Source organism: Camelus ferus, chromosome 4, assembly GCF_009834535.1.
Source record: "Camelus ferus isolate YT-003-E chromosome 4, BCGSAC_Cfer_1.0, whole genome shotgun sequence".
Taxonomy (NCBI): domain Eukaryota; kingdom Metazoa; phylum Chordata; class Mammalia; order Artiodactyla; family Camelidae; genus Camelus; species Camelus ferus.
Window position 1 is genome coordinate 39,032,688 of NC_045699.1, and position 19,805 is coordinate 39,052,492.

At 45.0% G+C, this 19,805-nt stretch overlaps 1 protein-coding gene and 1 long non-coding RNA gene across 6 annotated transcripts in view; one reads left to right on the forward strand and one right to left on the reverse strand.

The window, feature by feature from the left end:
- The first annotated feature begins 887 nt into the window (after positions 1–887).
- PCSK5 (proprotein convertase subtilisin/kexin type 5) overlaps positions 888–19,805 on the forward strand; it is a 413,713-nt gene continuing 394,795 nt past the window's right edge. For all 5 annotated transcript variants that reach the window (XM_032477865.1, XM_014562872.2, XM_032477866.1 and 2 more), the window contains exon 1: positions 888–1,079. In XM_032477865.1, coding sequence (XP_032333756.1) covers positions 888–1,079 — 192 coding nt within the window. The remainder of the gene's footprint in view (positions 1,080–19,805) is intronic.
- On the reverse strand, positions 7,858–18,876 carry LOC116663164. The gene is made up of 3 exons (XR_004319280.1): positions 18,607–18,876; positions 13,864–13,865; positions 7,858–7,869 (listed from the first exon to the last, which is right to left on the reverse strand). It is a non-coding gene; the product is annotated as an uncharacterized LOC116663164 (long non-coding RNA).

The window sequence follows — 19,805 nt, forward strand, 5'->3', positions numbered from 1 at the left end:
AAATACTTAGTTGTTTAAGGAGGTACAGAGCTGGGATGAATGGATCTTCGGGGCGCTTGACCGAACCAGCTTGTAAATCTCTTCAGTCTTTCGGGAAGTAGTGGTAAATTGATACAAATCCAAGGAGGGAGGAGAGAGAAGAGGGTAAAACCTCCACATCAGAACTCTCCTCCCAGCCCTTTAAAAAAAACTCTCTTTTGCTACTCAGGACCCTGGAGGTTACAGCCGGAAGAACCCAGCGGCGCTAGGACCTGGTTGGCGCCTGGCCGTGGCCGCTTTCGGGCGGGCGGAGGAGGGAGAGAAGGAGGGGGATGTGGGAAAGGAGGGGTGTTAAGGGGGGCGGGGGGAGTCATTTATGCAGAGCAGGCGCTGCTGCCATTGCCACTTACACTCCCGGCGCGCAGCTCGGAGCCGGAGGGAGCGCGGGGAGCGAGCTAGAGCGCGCTCGAAGCCCGGGCCAGCAGAGGGGGCGCCCGGCCGCTGCCTGCACCGCCGCCTCCGCCGCGCGCGGGGGCCCCGGGAGGAGCTAGGGCGAGTCGAAGAGTCCGGGAGCCGAGCCCGGCGAGACCTAACTGCGGGAGAACGCCCGCCCCACTCAGCCGCCTCCTGCGCCGGAGCCGGGAAGCGCCGGCCGACCGCCCCGCGGGCCGGAAAGCTGGGAGCACAGGTCCTCGGAGCCCCAGGGATGGTCTAGCAGTCGGCGCGAGGCTCGCTGCTCTGCTCCCTGCCGGGGCTCGCCGCCTCCTGCCGATAGCCCAGGGCTGCGAGCCGCGGCGGCCGGGGGCTGCGCGCCGGGGCGGCCCAGGCCGGAGAAGTTAGTTGTGCGCGCAGCTTAGTGCGCGGAGCGAGCAAGCGAGCGAACAAGCGAGCAGCGAAGCGCCGGGGCCATGGGCTGGGGGAGCCGCTGCTTCTGCCCCGGACGGCTGGACCTGCTGTGCGTGCTGGCGCTGCTCTGGGGTTGCCTGCTTCCCGTGTGCAGGACGCGCGTCTACACCAACCACTGGGCAGTCAAAATCGCCGGCGGCTTCCCGGAGGCCAACCGCATAGCCAGCAAGTACGGATTCATCAACATAGGACAGGTAACCACTGGCTGGCCGGGCTCTCGGCCCTGAAGTTGCGAAGGGGGCCGGGGGGAGTCCCCCACGACCTCGCGCTTGTCCCCTCCTCGTCAGTCCCCCTCCCCCTCTTCCAGATGTGCTCCTGCAGCTGTTGCCCTAACTCTTGAGCGGTTCTCTCTCTCTTGCGTTCTCTCACACACACACACATACACACTCACTCACTCCCCCAAGTTGCTGGGGTTTGTGTTTTGTTTACTCGTTTCTTGCAAGCCACGAGGGACAAGTAGGGTCTCTGGAAGAATCACAAGTGTACATACTCCCGTGGTGGTTTCAGAGCCGATCGGACCTTTTGACGTGGAAAGTCGGGGAGCACTGGTAGCCTGGGCTCTTTTCGGGGTAGAGGGCAGGCGCGCCCCTGATGCCGGCTCCCTGTGGTTTCTGAGAGCAGGAGTAAGGAGGAGGCGGGGAAGGGAAAGCCTTTCCTACTCGGACCTTAATTTAGCCCAGAGAGAAGTTTCCTCTTCCAAGGGCGAGAGGACCGCTGGGCACTGGCGGCGCAGGAGGCGCAGGGACTGGAGCTGGGCGGGAAGAGGGGGCCGGACCCGACGTGAGCAAAGGTTTTGGGGGGAGACCTCCAGGCTTCTTCGCCTCTTTAGCAGGATCCTCTTGAGGGCTCCCAGCGCGGAGTCCTAGGGGAAGGTGGGAAACTTCTGAGACCACTGACCCGTTCTGCTGTAGAAACAGCGAGTCTTCCCTCCGGGATGGATGTGCGGGGCCCGGAGGCGGCGCCGTGGGGGAGAGTTGGGCCCGGCAGCGGGGCTCGGGGTTTTTGCGGGGTGCTGTGGGCTTTTGGCAGAGGTGCCCTGCTGGGGGACGGTGAATTGAAGGGTTTTATGAGGGTGATTGGGAACCCAGCAGATTTGGAGCTGCCTCCAGGGTAAATAGTCTTGGCTTCCTCGCTCTGTTTCCTGCAAGAAATGGGTTGGAGAGGACTAAGTATGTAAAGTGCACCCCCTCCCCATCCTTACACTCCTCCCACTCGCTTCTCCCCCTTGGCCCGAGGAGGGGGTGCCCTGGCTAGACCTTGGCGAAACTCTACTGGGGAGGGAGGCAAGGATGATTAGGGGCGCCCTCGGTTGCAGACACACTGGTGGAACTGCTCCGGCTGCACGAGCCCTGCATGCCCTGCCAGGATGGAGAGAGGAAAGGTGCCGGCTGGTGCCACTGGAGCAGGAGAGCACAGATGGTTTCTGATGCTATTGCATTCTGTGGCCAGGAACACGTGTTCCAGCACAGGGACCCTTGGCTGCCTGGTGATGGGGCACTGAAGACCGAGGAGAGCTGCTGTTGGCACTTCTAGATGGAGCTAGGGAGCGTTGGGGGCTTGGGAGGAGCGGGAGTGTGAGATCTTGTCGTGCTTTGAGGGTCCAGAGGGAGGACATGCTCTGGAGAAGCCAGTCCTGTGGAGGACTGAGACCAGGGCAACAGGCGTGGTCGGTATTCCCCTCCCCTACCAGCCCAACACACGTACCAGGAAGGAAGGGAAGAGACAGCCAGCCAGATTTTCTTGCCTGAGTGGCTATTATCTTCAGGAGAGTTCCATTCTAATGGCTTGTTAGGACTCTGCTGGAAGAAAACATTGAGTCTGTTCTCTTTTTACGTGCGCTTAAAGTTGGGTGCTGCATGTGACCCGGGAGTGTAACTGGGAAAGCTAACAATGAAAGTAGTCGTGTTAATAATCTTTCCAGATGCGTCTGTCAGGTTCAGCTAACACTGAGCATCTCTCATACAACAGGCCTGTTGGAAGAATAGTTAGTTGACCATGCACTTACTTCATAATACATGGAATGACCATTTTTGGCAGATATGACTTCACATACAGCAAAGAGCTTCACATACAGCAAAGAGGAAACCAAGACTCTGGGGCGGTTGACTGGCCCCAGGGTCACCCAGCTAGACTGTGGCAAGGGCATCATTCAGGCTGAGGGCTGACTGGTCCAGGCCTACTTACTCCTGCATGAATCCTGCCTTTGAGGATGAGGGGGAAGGAGGAAGAAAGTAAACCCCCATTTCCCTGAATTCTGATGTAGTGCTCAGTAGACTAGAAGTAAACATCCAGTCTGAATTCACAGATACTTAGTTCAAACAGGCCTGGACTTCTTGAACCTAAGAAGCTTCACAAATTGCAAAAGCAGGAAGATCTATATCTAAATGCACTCATTAAATAGAACTTAGAAATTTTGGAAACCTGGCAGAGTGGGGAAGAAGCGATTATCACAGAACCCACTTTTGAACAAGCAAACATTACGGTATCTTGCAGCCTTTCCTGACTTTTTACAATGGGCCTTCTAACAAAGAGCCATGGATTTTCATTTATTTGTTTATTGGTGGGGAGGAAGTAACTAGGTTTTTATTTGTTTATTTCTAACGGAGATACTGGGTATTGAACCCGGGACCTTGTGCATGCTAGGCACGCACTCTACCACTGAGCTATATACCTCTCCCTCATGGATTTTCATTTTAAAAGTAATGGTAAGACAGCTTGCATACAAATAACACCAAACACGATTTATTGCGGTTTTTACAATGCCAATGAGGAAGTTGAGTGCTTACAGAGGTTACAGGGGACCCCTTGAGCTGATGCCATAGCCAGTGTAAAAAGATCAAGCTCTTCTTACAGTGTAAAACATTTCCTCTGTAGATCAAAGGAGCGTAACCCCAAGCTAAGTCGTGGAGGTGGCAAATTGAGTTCACACATGCAATATCATTGCATTGTAAGGACTGTCCTTTCTTTCTTTCTATCAGTAAACCAGCTGTGGTTCAGTTGAGGGCAGTAACTCATTTGTGAATGTCTCTGGAATGCTCTCCTGTTTTTACTCATGGGCCTGGGATCCCACCTCCTGTGTCACAAATTGGAACTGAGACCTGTTATTATTTCTAAAGTCATGTAATATCCTGGTCATCTTTTTGGTACCTTCAGTATAATATTTTATGTGATAAAGTAAAGGTGAAGTTTAGAATATCTATCCAGAATTTCAGTGTAATGTATTGTATAGCATCTTAGCATTTAAAAGCCACCAGAGGTAAAATTTCTGCTCTGCAGACTTCTACAGAAAGGCATAGGCGTGCCTCTCGTGTTCACGAAAGACAGGATGGTCAGAGTGACACAAGAGCAAGTAAGCAAACAAACAGGCACAAAGGACAGGCTTGACTTCCTGGAAGGGAACACTAATGAGGGTTTTCTCGCCTTTGGTCATAGAGATAATGATGGTTTTAGTAGGTTTTCACATAATGTTTATATTTTGTGAATGGTTATACCTTGAAATTCTGAAATGATGCCTTAATTATTAGTAGAGTAGTTGTCATGTCAGCATATATCATATTTTGTTTGGCATTAGTATCAGCTCTAGAAAGCTCTGCCTTTCTTCCCTTTAAGCCCTGACTCCAGGCCCTTTTAGTATCTAGTATGAGCAGCACTGCTGGGCGGGCTAAGGGTAGGTATGTTTGCCTGTTGACCTGCACGAGGATGGGAGAAGAAGCTACTTCTCCGTCACTCATCCTTTTTGGATGCTCTGACCCTTGAGTTAGCAGTGTCGTGGTTAGAAGATGGAAAAGACACGAAATAAAGGAAGAAGACCTGACATGATGTTAATTGTGAGCTTTCATTTGGACAAAATCTACAAACCAGGAGAAATTAACTTCTGGTCATTTGAACCCAGGGAGAAGGTCCCCAGGGAAGCTTGTTTGCGATGTGCAGTAGTAGTATTTATCCTTCTGGGTTTATAATCCTTGATTCCAAATTGAGATTGCCAGGAGCAACCCCACCCCCAACCTTGTAATTTGTCTTGAGCGAGATGCCAGAAAGATAAAGCCAGCTGCAGGCAATACTGGGGAAGTGTTTCACCTGGAGTGCCCATTGAAAGAGGCTTGGAAACTCTGCAGGTGCCACTTGCAAGGCCTATGAAAGCAGGAAAGTCACTGAACTTAATGGAGCCCCCTGTTCCTTCATCTGTAAAATGGTAAATCTCTTGGTAATAGAGGGAGTTGACTCTGCATTGCTCAGCACATAGTTAAGCTTGCGGTGGAAGGTTTGTTGGATTTGAATCTGAAATAAGTGAGATTTAGACTTTATTTAGATATGGAGAAAGGAAGACAGTTTTATAATGGAAGATGCAACACACTGAAGATCAGGAAAACACATTTTCGATGACTGAGGAAGAAGAACAAAATCAGTGCTTCGTAGACAGGGAAACTGGTTTTCCATTTCAACTAACAATTTGAAATTGTTTAAAAATACTTTTCCATTGGATTCTAAACAATTCTGGCTGATTTCCCATGGCAGCGCCCTTCTCTCTGGTTGATCTTGGTTGTAGCCTATTAAATAATACAGGATAAACTCACTGGAGATGGAAGAAACGGACCAAAAAAATCTGAAGGGTGGTTATTTTATAAAGCATCTTACCTGGATACATTATTGTAGATCATATTTGAGTTTTGATTTCATTTAATTCTGAATGTAGCTTGTATGAGGAAGTTTAGAAGAAGCATTTTCCAAATCAGTGGGAAGAGATATTTTAGCAGGAAGCACATTATTCAGCGATGTCCTGAAGACCTCTCACTCTGCTGGTTAGTTTTGACCTGGGAGTGATGTGGGATGCTTGAAATTGTTGATGAACAGTGAAGAGTGAATTCTGGGTGCTTATGGATGGCATTAGAAATAGGGGACGGGGCTTGTCCGATGGGTATTGGAGTGGACTGTGCTCCCCTAGTCAAATCCTTAGCCATCTGTAAATGGATGTGGGAGTCCCAGGTTGTCTCTTTGTGAGGCATCTAGCTCTGCGCCAGGCAGCTCTCCACGCCCAAGAAGCTCAGCTCTGACTTCTGCTAGCCAGTCTCACTTGCATAGTTCTCATGAGCAGGGAAGCTTTCATGAGAAAAAGCAGTTCCGTGTGCTTGGCCTGATGATGGTGGGTCTGTTGCATTAACCTCATAGACTAGGAATGGCTTGTATTTGGCCATTGGGATTTTCGGGGTCTATTTGAAATGAAAAACTGCATTTTTGTGAGCCCCAAGGCAGCTGAGTTTGCCTTCTTGCTCTCTTTCATGAGTTTCTATCCAGAGGTCTTAACCTTAAAGGTCATCCAGAGAAGCAGGGTAGTGTGCTGGGAAAACGTCCAGTCATGTCTGACTCTTCGGTTAACAGAGGAAGTCCTGACCCAGAAGCATCCCTTGGGCGGGGAGGGGTGTTTCTGTTGTCGGCTCAAGTTCTGTGAAACAGTGTCTGGGCTTTCCCCGAGGCTGAAGTATCTCCAGGCATCGCTCTACCCCAGGACTTAATTACTTGGCTAATTCTAGTTGGATTCAATGACAAAGAAGCCAACTTGGGTTTCCGGGGTGGTAGAAATAAATGCTTATAGACATTCACGTGTGCTGTAAGATGCATATGTATGTATGTATCTATGAATTTTTATTTTTATCAAAGTTAAATTTGCACATAGTTTAGAGTGAAATTACTCATGCAATATTCTCACTAGTTTCAACAGATTACGTCTCTACATCTAAATGTACCAAGAAGGAACAATCCATGCCAATAAATCTTCAGTTTGGGTTAACCTGGGAGGAAAATGAGACCAAAAAGAAAATTAGACTAAGAGTCAGGAGATTTGGGTGAAACTCCAGGGTTTTCCCTTTTATTAACCAACCTGATTTGTTGGTTTTTCAAGTTGGTGGCCTCAATACCTGCTCCATCCACCTCACAGTGTTGCTGTGATGTCAAGTACCCTAATAATGAACATGAATATATAAATAAAATAAGGTATACGAAGCATTATATGATCTATAAGGACTCCAAGGAGATGAAAAGGCTGTTCGAAGAAAAATAAGACAATGCCCTGATGACTGAGGGTTTCTGTAGTGGAGCACTTGTGATTTTCCAGATTCTTGTGTTCACCTGTGGAGATCTAGTGGAAACAGAAAGCGGGAGGAGTCAGTGTGGCATCTGCTTCTCCCCGGAGAGGACAGTGAAAGCCACACTTTTCTCCTGAGAGCCTTGGTGAGGGTTGTAGGGCTGGGACAACTGACCACAACATCAGCCAGCTAAACTCCTCATCTCCTGGTTGGACAGCTTTGGTTTACAAGGCATATGCAATACGGAGGTTTGCATGATTTTTTTAATACAAAAAATCAAAACATAGTCTTTTAAATTTGACTCTAATGTGAGTTATGTAAAAAGGAGTTGTGGTAAATAAAACTGAAATAGAGAGAGGCCCATAAGGGATACAGATGGGACTCTTTTGGGTGCAAGTGTTGAAAACCCAACTCATACTGTTTAAATAAAACTGAAAAACAAGCAGATGAGGAAACAGGGAATCTGCTGGTTTAAACAGATCCACATGCTTTTATGTGCAGTTCCGAAAGCAGAATCTGGCCCCTTTCTGCAACCAAACCTTACTTGATCTGTACTTTCTTCGGGGCAGAAACCTCTCCTGACCTAAACAGACATTACCTAGAGTATTAATTTGTTTTGTTGCAGAAATACATTAATGCGTTTTGTTATGAGGATGCTGTCCTTGATCCAGATGGAGATGTGCATAATACACTCCAGTGGGTGTCCCATTCATTGTACTTTTCTCATCTGAAGAATTATGAATTTCTGAAACACATCTAGAGTCAAGAGTTTCAGAGAAGTGATGGTGGGTCTGTCCATCTGAAAAGCTGGAGGTAGTGCTCATGTCAGGGATTTATCTGGGTCCTTGTATTAGCTTCATTTTCCGTCAGGCCCTTTCTACAAGGCAGTCAAGCTCTTCTGATCCTTCGTACCTCTCTCACCTAGTATTGATTTTAACCCCTGAAAAAGACTCCAATTATTCCCGATTGGGTTATCTCCCCACTTGTGGGCCACTCTGTTCACAGGGCTGGTGATGTTTTGGTGAGTCAGCTTGGGTCACATGTCCACCCTTGAAGTGAGCAGGATGTTTGTTGACCTTGGATGGACAACCCACCATCTGGGGAGGGACAGTTCTCAAGAAGAAAAGAGGATGCTACTACTAGAATGAGGGAATAGAGATGTGGGACAAGAGAAAGAAAAGAAAAACCCACTGCAGATCAGATTATATAAGGCCTTAAGTGCCTAGGCTAGGGACTTTTAACATTAACAAGGAGGATAAAAAATTATGTTGAAGGTCCCTGAGGAAGCAGGACCTATTGATGCAATACACATGAGAGTCCACCATATAATACATGAGACATTCTCTGCTTTCAAGGAGCTAGGACATTTTTATCCAGAACTATTGTTAAGCAAGACGAATACTAATAGAATTACAGGCAGTGCAGTATAGTTTTGTCATGCCTGGGGGGAGTCTGCTGGTAGCCCTGTGCATAATGAACTGGAGGAGGAAGAGAGGCTATTGTGTTGGGAAAAGTTATTGTTAACAAGCGCAGAACCTGTAATAATGAAAAAAGAAGAGATTTGAAAGTTCTTATAAAGGTGGATTCCATGTGGCTTGGTAACAAAATGGAAGTGGAGGATGAGGAGGAGGGAAGTGAAGAGAACTGCCAAGTTTATAGCCTGGGGACCAGGAGAATGGTGGACTCGTCTGTAGAATGAGGACAGTGTGCAGGAGCATCTTGGGGAACAGAATGGTAGAGTCAGCCTTAGTGTTTGTTGTTGGTAGGTTAAGAGACAAGCAGATGGAAATGTCCAGTAGGCACAAGAGAATTTAAGATGGGAAAGAAGTAAAGACTGGCACTTAGCCACCTCTGTACGAGTGAAGATGTGGAAGTGCACGGGATGCTAAGAGATGAAGCACAAGGAGAGCAGAGAGCTGAGAATAGACCCTGAAGGAATGTCTCCCTGTAGGAAGCAGAGGATAAAGAAAGGAAATGGAGCGGGGAGGGGGGAGGCCCTGAAGACACAGAGTCAGAAAGCCACAGAGGGTACGCACTCAAGAGGAGTTCTGTGGGGAGAATCTAGGAGATGAGAACTGAAACATGGCTTAAAGAATTGGGATCAGGGAGGTTACCCTTACTCTTAGACCTGGTGCTTGATTGAATAGTGAGTTGGGTTTGTAGGGCAGTAGAGGACGTGAGTGCAGAAGTTTTTCATTGCACATCTGCCTACCCACCTGCATTATCTCCCTTGATCTCTTTCTCATCAAGGTACTGGAGTAGTTAGAATTGTAGGTCTGGAACCCAAAGGGGTTTGATTCCTAATACTTCCACTTCCTAGCAGGGGGACCCTAGGCAAGCATCACAAGCTCTCTGTGCCTTAGTTTCTTCATGTGTGAAAAAGATCTACTAGTATTTCCTTCATAGGATTGTTGTGAGGATAGTGAGAATGGTGCCGGGCGCATACTACATGCCCCATGAATGTCGGTTATTATATATATATTTTAAACCAAACTCTGCTCAGTTTCTATATACTATTTTCATCCTGCTGTTTTCACTTAACATTATATCGTGAGCCTTTTCTACTGTTACTAAATAACTTGAGACACATTTTAATAGCTGCATAATTGAAGGCACCGTAGTCTGTTGTAATTAGTGTGACCACACATCTTATTTTGCCAGGGATAATACAATACTGGTTTATGCCCGCGGTTAATCAATTCACCTCCATTAAGTATTTTTTATATCCCCGTTCACTTTCCACCATGTCTGAGTTTGGCAGAGAAATGATATGGTCGCCCTAATTGTACGTGTATCTGTGTGTGTGAGTGTGTAATTGTATATCTGTTCTTCCACTAGCTGGGAAAGCAGGGCTGTGTCTCATTTCTGTTTGTGTCCCCAGCACCAAACACAGTGGGTGGCAGAGGAAAAGCACAGTGGGCCCTTGAGACAGGACACATAAAGGGTGTACAGAGAGGGGACTAGGTTGGGGAGGGAAGAGGAACATTGGTGGCTTGAGACTAAAGAAGAATGAGAGTGAATGGAGATTTAGGGAGTTCACGTTGGGGGGGAAAGAAAGTGAGCATGTGTGGACAATGGCCTGGATCTCATTATCAGTTCAGAGGTGAAGGCCGCCTGCAGAGAGAGGGGAAACTGGGTGAAATTGGTGGCCAGATGCTCTAGTGTTTTTGGAACATTGTTAGGAAATTCTGGTAAGAATTAATGGCCAATGCCTATGAGAAGAATTGCCAAATAGCAATGAGATTATTTGTCGCTTGTACTTAATGACCAATCTATATTGTTTTGTGCTTTTATCACTAATGGTGAGGAACTTGAGACTAGAAGAGGAGACACAGGGAGTTAGAATTTGTGAGAGAAAAGGGAACAAGAGACTGTGTGAAGCTGGGGGTGATGGGGATGAATGATTCTTAAACGCAAGGGGTACCATCTTTGGCATGATAGACTGTAGTGTCCAGGCCTTGAGAGAAGTGGAAGGGCCAAAATAGGACAAGTAAACCAAAGGAACAGGGCAGGTATAAAGGCTATAGTTCCAAATAAAAATGGAAAGCCAGAGGGAAGGTATAGCTCAGTGGTAGAGTGCATGCCTAGCATGCATGAGGTGCTGCGTTCAATTCCCAGTACCTCTATTAAATAAGCAAACAAACAAACCTGATTACCCTCCCCCATTAAAAAAAAACACTAAAAAAAAAAAAAAAAAAAAAGCTTAACAAAAATGGAAAGCCAGTTCAGTAAGAGTGGTAGCCCTGGAAAGATGGGAGCCATTCCAGAGGGTAGCTTTTCTTTGTAAGGTATAGGTTAGAGCTATTCTGCATGATCATAAGGTCCAAGGTGGGCTGACCAGATAGAGAACAGGTGAAGGCCAGTGGGCTGGCTGAAATCAAGAAACTGCGAGGCTGTGATATTGGCAAGGTTATCGGGTTGGATAAGATAAGGATTCCAAGTATTTCGTGCTGGTATACCTGCTAGGCAGAAAAACACAAAGTCTGCCCCATACGACAATTCTCCTTGGGTAAATTTAGGTATTATCTCTACTTTACACATCTGTGCACTGTTATTTGCACTGCAGGTCCTATATCAACTTAAGGGATAAAGACAGACACCTGAGCGATTGGTTTCAGCTCCCAAATGAGCCTTCCCATATTTGATTTAAAAACTGAAGATTGCATTGAGCACTGACTATAGCGGGAAGAGTGTAGACTGAGAATGTGAAGTCAGAAATAAGATTTAAGGATGGTTTTTAAATGACATATACAATGTCACATTTTATGTCTGCCTCTACCTTAAATTATCATGTAACCTACTTTCCATTAGAATTAATAATTATGCCTATAATTTACTCACATGTCATGTATTCTGCCTTTTACACACATTATTTTATATAATATAATGAAATTATGTTCTGAACGTGTCTTCTAAGTATTTTTAGTTTAACTTTACTGTTTTTAAGGATACAGATATATTTTAAAATGTGTTTTAAAAATTATTTATAAATTGATCTCTGTATTTTTAGATGGCTGTATATAATATTAATCTGGTTTGCACTGATCTGTTAAATTGGGGTTAGCATCACAAAAGAAGCATGAAGTTTCTGGTTTAATCTTCTGTTCATTATCTAAGAGGTTAATTCTGTCCTGGGAAAATTACATTGTGGATACCATCCTGTCATTGAAACTTAAAATTTATTAAAAGCAAGTTCTTCCCTGCTGCCTTTCCCTGTGTGTGTGTATGTGTGTGTGTGTATGTGTGTGTGTGTATGTGTGTGTGTATACAGACACACACACACACACACATATATATCATATATATTTGTACTGAGTACTTAAAGTATGGTATTTTTGTAGTAAGTACTTAAGGTCTGGTATTTTTCTACTCTGAGAAGCTCTAACAGCTGTAAAAATATACCAGTTCTCTCCATATTGATGTTCCCAGGCTTGTACCTTGTTTTCACTAGTTGAAGTTTCTCAACCATAATAAAACTGGGCAGTGCTCACTCGTTTGAATGCAGTGTGGGGAGGCAAGACAATTTCAGGGCCTTTAATCTTGAAAGCAAATATCTATAACTACAAGTTTAGAAGTTTACTGCTTATTCATCCTGCACCTATTCTAGTTGCATTTTACTAATATGGTTCTTTTCCTCTCTGTGTGTGGGACCCCATTCATCAATTTCAGAGTTTTTCAAGAGAAAACTAAATTGTAGGCCACTTAAGATTTATTACAGCCTAGCTTCCAGCAAAATGTCTTTTCTTTATTTTTTTAACCCTGGGGCAGCTTTCCATTTGGTTAGTGCTCATGGGCCAATTTACCAACTGCTACATTCCTTGACTCATCATAGGATGATGTCATTGCTTCTGGGCTGGTTGGACAATGCTGAGAACCAGTTAACAAAACTCAAGGATGAAAACAGGTGACTTGAATTCCCTGCTAGGTCCTGCTCTGTCACTAACTTGCCACATCCTTATGAGCTGGTCACAGATTTTTTTCTGTCTTTAAGGATTAGTTTTATTCATTGTTTTATTTTAAAAATAGTTATTGAAGGACACCATCAAGAAAGTCAGAAGACACCCCACAGAATGGGAGAAAACATTTGCAAATCACATCTGATGCGAGACGTAGGTCCAGAATATGTAAAGAACTCATACATTCAATAATAAAAAAACAACCCAATTAAAAATGGGCACAAAGGATCTGAACAGACCTGTCTCCAAAGAAGATACACAAATGGCCAATAAGCACATGAAAAGATGCTCAGCATCATTAGTCATCAGGGAAAGGTGAATCAAAACTGCCATGAGATATTAATTCACATCATACTCACTTGGATTGCTGTAATCAGAAAAGACATAATCACAAGTGTTGACGGGGATGTGGAGAAATTGGAACCCTCATTGCCGTTGGTGGAAATGTGATGCAACCACTCTTGGAAAACAGCCTGGCAGTTCCTCAAAAGGTTAAACATAGACTTACCGTATGACCCAGCAGTTCCAGTCCTAAGTATATACTCGAGGAAAATGAAAACACTTGTTCAAATAAAAACTTGCAGACAAAAGTTCATGGCAGCATTATTCATAAGAGCCGGAAAATGGGAACAACCCAGATGTCTATCAGTTGATGAAAGGATAAACAAAATATAGTATATCCTTACAGTATTGTATGGTTCAGCAATAAAAATGAATGAAGTGCTGGTACTTGTTACAACATGGATGAACCTTGAAAACACTACGCTAAGTGAAAGGAGCCAGTCACAAAAGGCCACATATGTATGATTCTGTTTATGAAATGTCCAGAGTAGACAAATCTACAGAGACAAAGTAGGTTAGTGGTCGCCTAGGGCTGGAAGGATTGGTGGGGTAGCAGGATGGGGAGTGACTCCTAATGGGGAGGGGGTTTCTTTTGAGGGTGATGAAAATGTTCTAAAATTTGTTGTGATTTTTGCACAACTGTGTAACTATACTAAAAACATTTGAATAGTATACTTTTTTGATTTGCATTTCTTTTGTAGTAAGCAATTAAGTTTATTTATCTATTGACTTATTTAATGGAGGTACTGGGGATTGAACCTGGGACCTCATGCATGCTGTGCATTCACTCGACCACTGAGCTATACCCTCCCCCTTGAATAGGATACTTTAAATAAATGTATGTTATGTGAATTTTATCTCAGTAAAGCTGCTAAAAAACAGTTATTGAATACCTGTTGTTTATCAGCTATTCTAATAGACCCAGTCCTACTGTATCTGTCTTTAATAAGGTATTTGCTCACCTGGAATGCATATTATAGTGGGAGGAGCCAACCGATAAGCCAGTAATGAAATGAATAACATAATTTCAAATTATGATAAATTGCTGTTGGGAAACAAAATACGTTAATAGAGTCCAAAGTGACTGCAGGTGGGAGAACTCCTTTAGATAGGCTGGTTAGGGAGGCTCATTGAGGAGGAAACACTGGAGCAGATATCTGAATGTTAAGGAGCCAAGCACACAGGGATCCAGGCTGGGGTGAGGTCTGTGCAGAGGAGACAGCCAGGGCAAAGGTCTCAGGGGAACAGAAAATTGGCTGCTGTGAACAAAGTCTAGTTAACAAGGAAGAAGTGGTTGAGCTTGAGATTGGAGAGGATGATCTTAAAGCTTCATTTTGGTGATGCTGTGTACCTGTTCAGTAGCCACCAGTAGCCTCCATTTGCCCATGCACAGCATTTAAACAGATTCGCTCCCTGGGCCTTCAAAGGCCTGTGTCTGCTTGTCCTGAAATACTTTTTCCATCGTCTTTCCTGCTCTGTCCCTTAGCCAAGCCGAACTGGACTTCCATCGTTCCCCAGATGTTACACTCTGTCCTTTTCTTGTTTCCGTGCCAGTCTTTCCACCTGGAATAGTCACCTGACCCCTTGCTCTTCTGGAAGTTCTTTCAAAGGCAGATCTCAAATGTCATCTCCACTGTACTCACTTGGGAAGTATTGGGAAAATAGCGGTATAGGGGCAATCACTCTGATGTTTCAGGTTCTTTGACTCCCATAGTACTTTGCCCAAAATTTTCTTAGGACATTTAATATCGTTCAGTATTTCTTTCTTTTTTTTTTTTTCCTTTTAAGGGGCTTAATTACTGTTCTGTAGCATGTAGCACGGTGTTCCACACTATATAAGTAATCATTAAATATTGGTTGAATCCTGAAGTATTTTACAGGCCTGCAAAGTATATAAAATGAAAAATTTTCTACTACCCAGTAAGTAAGGAAAGCTAAGCATGCATGGCATATTGTGTACTGGAGTGTGGTAAAGGGGAGTGATCTAGCATTGATGAGTCATTTGTGTGTGGATTCTAAAGTCCACGGCTTCCTGGGAAATAGCCTAATCTTTATCTGTAAATGTTTCAGATCTTGGCATCGTCAGCAGGGTCATTGTCTCTGGCTTTGGCGTCCATGAATATTCTTAGTGTGAGAGTCAGAGTACACAGTGTGACATCGTCCACCCCTAGAGCCAAGTTCCAGATCATCCTAGGATTGAAATTGCTTCTCCAAGGATGGCAGGGAACCCAGAGGACCCTGCTGGCTGTGCTCATCTCCCTGGAGGTAGCAGCGCAAGTCTTGTGTCTGTGGGAGCAGTAGGAAGAATAGCACAGAGGGTCCCCCCAAAGGTAGAATTGATCAGTAGTAAGAGAAGGTTTCGGAACCCAGGCAGATTTTGCTGTGTGTGGAATCAGTGGGAGTAGCAAAAATAAGCAGATTTGGTGCACAGGAAAGGTCCTAAAGCTCCATATAATATAAGCCCTAGAATCTTGTGATGGTCAGGGGCTTATGGCCCGACCTCCCTGGATGGACCATGGCAAGGCTTACCTGGATTGTCCATTTTGAAGGGCTAAAGTGCTGAAGTTAAATTTGCATGAGAGGAGGAATTGTGGGCTCCCGGACAAACAGACATAGATGAAGCCCTGCAGCTTAGTCCTTGAGGACTGGCTTCAGAAATATCCTTGGAGAGAGGAAATAAACTCAGGACAAATAGAGCAGATATCTGCTGGGAGTTAACTGCACTGAATTCTGAAAGGAATGCTCTCTTGGTTGGGTGACATGGCCAGAATCCATGGGTCAATCGAGATGGGTCTCCCCAACTGACCTCTTTGCTTTGATGAGATCTAAGCGTCAAATGACCAGTCCCTTCAGGCTCTGGCAGACAGAGGGAAAGATGAGTTAGATTTTCTGGGTCAGATGGAAGGGAGATGGAGAGGCCGAGTTCTCGTGCTGCAGGTGGTTCTGGAGTAGCGCTGTTGCCTTCCCTCCGTTGTGCGGGGTCTGCTGTAGCAGGGGCTTTTGTTACTTCTTATTTGGACTAACTAGTGCATCCGTCCTACCCTGTGCCGCCGCCTTTTTCTTCAGAGCAGGCCGCATAAGGCAGATGAAGTTTTCAGAACCCACTCTGGGCAAAAAGACTTCTTCCTCTTCCTCCTCCTCTTCCTCCTTTGCGACTCCCTCCTCCTCCTCCCCTCCTCCCTCCCCTCCCCCTCTTTCTTCCTCCTTATCTGTTCTAAATGTCATTCAGCCTAAACATTTTGTCATTCTTTGCACCTGAATTGCCATGCCCCACTTTTCTGTCCCCACCCGTGTTGCTCCCACTGCCTGGACACCTTCATGTCCGGTTCTCACTCATTCTGCAAAGCCCTTCTCAGATGTCATTTCCTCAGATGAAACTGCCTGTAGCTAAAACTCTTGTTTAAGCTCTGATTGAACTTTGTAAGCTTCTTTTTACTGGCATGTGACATGTTCTGTTTGTATTCAGTTTACTTGGATGTTTTATCTCCTCCAATAGATAGGAACCCCCTTAAAGATGGAATTTCTGTCTGGTTCATCGTAGGTACCTGGAAGAGTGTGCTCTGCCATTAAAATGCCCTGTGAAAAATACTCTGAAATGGATAAATGGCTGTGAGTACGTAGAGGCAGGGAGTAAATAGGGGCGGCAGCATCATAAGTACCGTCCGCTGAATATTTTTGGTTCGCATCCTTGCTGTGAGCTAGGATTGTATTTCCCTATTTTGGCAGTAAGTGTGGCCAGGTAACTTCCGTCAGCCAGTGAAATATGAGCAGCTGTGACACGGGTCCCTTCTTTGACCATCAGTGCATGATTTCCTGTGCTCTGCATCTGCGCCCCAGGATCTGCCAAGCTCCAGGTGGTGGGTGCTCCGTTGGCCTGGGTCCTTGCGGGCTCCAATGAGCTGCGCTTCAGCCAGCGCACAATGGACATGTAACATGAGCTAGAAACAGGCTTTTGTTGTTTCACGTCACTGAGATTCATGGGTTCATTTGTTCCTGCTGTGGAACCTTGCCGGTTCCCACTAATACAGAAGTACGATGGCTGTCTCCTTAGCCTGGCACACAGTATAGATGGAGCTCCGTCATGGAAGAGGGGCAAAAGTTTATGTGATACCCAGGATAAGAACCCTGTGACTTAATTGGAAGACCTCAGTGATCGCCAGTGTATGTTTTGCTCATATGCAAGGGATAATTACATGTGTTCAGAAAAAACATCAGAAGCCAGATATTAGGTATTTGCAATTGTGTATATGGGACTCTGTTGCTTAGAGATTTGAAAGAAGCCCTGAAGATCCCAGTGCTTAATCGCACAGAGTTGCTTCTCCCCAGCCTTGACAGCTCTCGGGAAGAGACTTGTTCTATGAATTTAGATGTACCTGTCCATGATTGGTAAGTTCTTAGAAAACTGAGGGGTTTTTCCTTTTCCAGGAAGGTAGAAACTTAGTGTATTATGAGTTTTTAAATTTTTTTTCTATCAAATGAAAATAACATGAGTTTTGTGCCTCCGTTAATTGTTTAATAGAAAACCTGCAAGTGCATGTTGCACTTGTCTGTGCCTTCTCTGAGGGCTGTGCTGTACTCTCAGACTATGGCACCCACTGCTGCAGAAGCCACTTAAATTTACCGCCCCATCCACTGGCCATCCTGCCTTCGTTGTTACAGAACTGGCTTCACTAACATGTGGGTGTCTAGGCACTTACTCATTTATGGGAGGTGGACACAGTGGGGGAGCATGTGAGATTTAAAACGTTATGGCCTGAATATTCCAACTGTTGAAATGCATCCAAAGCAGCAGATTTTTCCTCTTTGGCAAGACGGAACTGAAACGACATGCAGTGATTTGGTTCGCCGATTTGCGAGCTGTTAAAAACCAGAATAACTTAAAATGAGGAGAGTAAGCGCTGCATAATGTGAAAAATATTCTGAAGGTCACATGGCTGTGCAGTCTCCGACAAGTCCGCATCATAAAGCTAGGATTATTTTGAATACGTTTGAAACACTGCATGTGAATGAACATGTGGATTTTTTTTTTTTTGCTAAAATATTCTGTTACCAAAATAGTCAAAATCTTATTTAATCCACCCTAACTCTGAAGAGACCAAGGTTTTAAAGAATCCAGAAGGTCCTCGCATCTTCTGTCTTGTCTCTGAGCCATGGAGGCCATCTCTGGCATTTATTTCTTTCACTTGTGTTTGCTTGCTTGTTTGTTTGTTTTTCCTTTGCCATCATTCTGTCCTTCAACATTCACTGCACATATTTTAGAATAGCTACACTATGTTAAGTACACTACTAACCCCTGGAGATACAGTGGGGCACAAAAATCTCTGCCTTCTTGGAACTTACAAGTGCATCAGCTTGCTTCAAACAAATCACCCCAAACCCAGTGGCTTACAACAGTAATCGTTATTGCTATGAGGCTGTGAGGTGACTGTTAGGTTCTTTAGTTAACTGGTGGGTCAACTAAGGTCTAGGATGGCTTCAGTCACATTCCCATGGTGGGGGCTGGCTGCTGGCTTGGATTATGGGGGTAATTGGCCATGTGTTTCTCATCATCCACCAGGCTGGCTTGGGCTTCTCCCCAGAGTGACAAGAAGGTATCCTGGCAGCTAGAGAGAGGACGCCTCAGTATGCAAGCCCTTCACCAATTTCTGCTCATATCCCATATACTAACATCCCTCAAGTCACATGACCAAGCCCAGCTTCAAGAGGTGGAGACATACATGTCACGCCTCCGTAGGAAGAGATGCAAAGACTCGGTGGCTACGTTTTGTGGTCTATCATGGGGAGACTGTTAGTAAACAATTGAATAGAAAACAAAAAGCATGTCAGCTGGTAGTAAGTCCTACGGACAGAAAGCAGGGAAGAGGGGATGTCTGGAAAAATTTTTTCAATCTTAAACAGGATGGCTAGGGATGTTTTCATGGAGGAGGTGATGTGAGTAAAGATCTGAAGAAGGTGAGGTAAAGAAATGAGCCTTCCAGATACCTGGAGGAGGCACGTTCTAGCAGAGGAAACAGCCCGTGTAAAGGCCCTAAACAGGAGAGAGCCTGATAGGTTGAAGAAACAGTAAGAAGATGTTGGAAGAGCAAGTCAGGTAGCACATGGGCCAGAGAGGTAATGGGGGTGGGTTGGAGAGGTGAGGTAAGTAGATCCTGTAGGCTGACACTTCTCACATTTGAATGTGCATAAAGTCATTGGGGATATTGTTAAAATTTAGATTGTGGTTTAGTAGGTCTGGGATGGGGTTCTGTAGTTCTGACAAGCTCTCAGGGCAATAGCGCTATTGCTCCTGGTCTTGGGACCACAATTTAGAGCAAGCCTGTAGGTCTTTGCAAGCCACGCCCAGTAAGAACTGGATTTTTTCCTGCAGGAAGAGGAAGGCTATTAGACACTTTTGAGCAGAAATGTGACCTGTTCTCTACCACCTGATAAGTGATGGTAATTGTTTATAATATTGACATCCGTAAAGTACAAAGGGACGGAGACCTCATGCAGAGTAACGTGGAGAAAAACACTGTCTGGATTTAGCCTGCCATAGCTTCAGTCATCTGACTGTCCTTCCCTATACAGGGCTATTTTTTTCTGCTCTGTTGGTAAACGTGAAAGGGGCCCATCTCTGGACACCCCCCGCCCGACCTCACTCCCATAGCAGACCCATTCTAGGATGAACTGGCTCTTTCTCCTTGCAGTCCCCCAAGTCCTGATTATTGGAGCTGTTCTTAACTCAGCCTTTTCTTTTTTTAGATTTTATTTTTCATTGAAGTGTAGTTGATTTACAATATTAGTTTCAGGTGTATAGTAAAGCAATTCAGTTATAGACATACATACATGTATAGCTATCTTTTTCAGATTCTTTTCCATTACAGTTTATTACAAGAAATTGAATACAGTTCCCTGTGCTGTTTATCCTTGTTTATCCATTTTATATATAGTAATGTGTCTGTTAATCCCAAACTCCTAATTTCTCCCTAACCCCCTTTCCTCTTTGGTAATCATAGTTTGTTTTCTATGTCTGTGAGTCTGTTTCTGATTTGTCAATAAAATT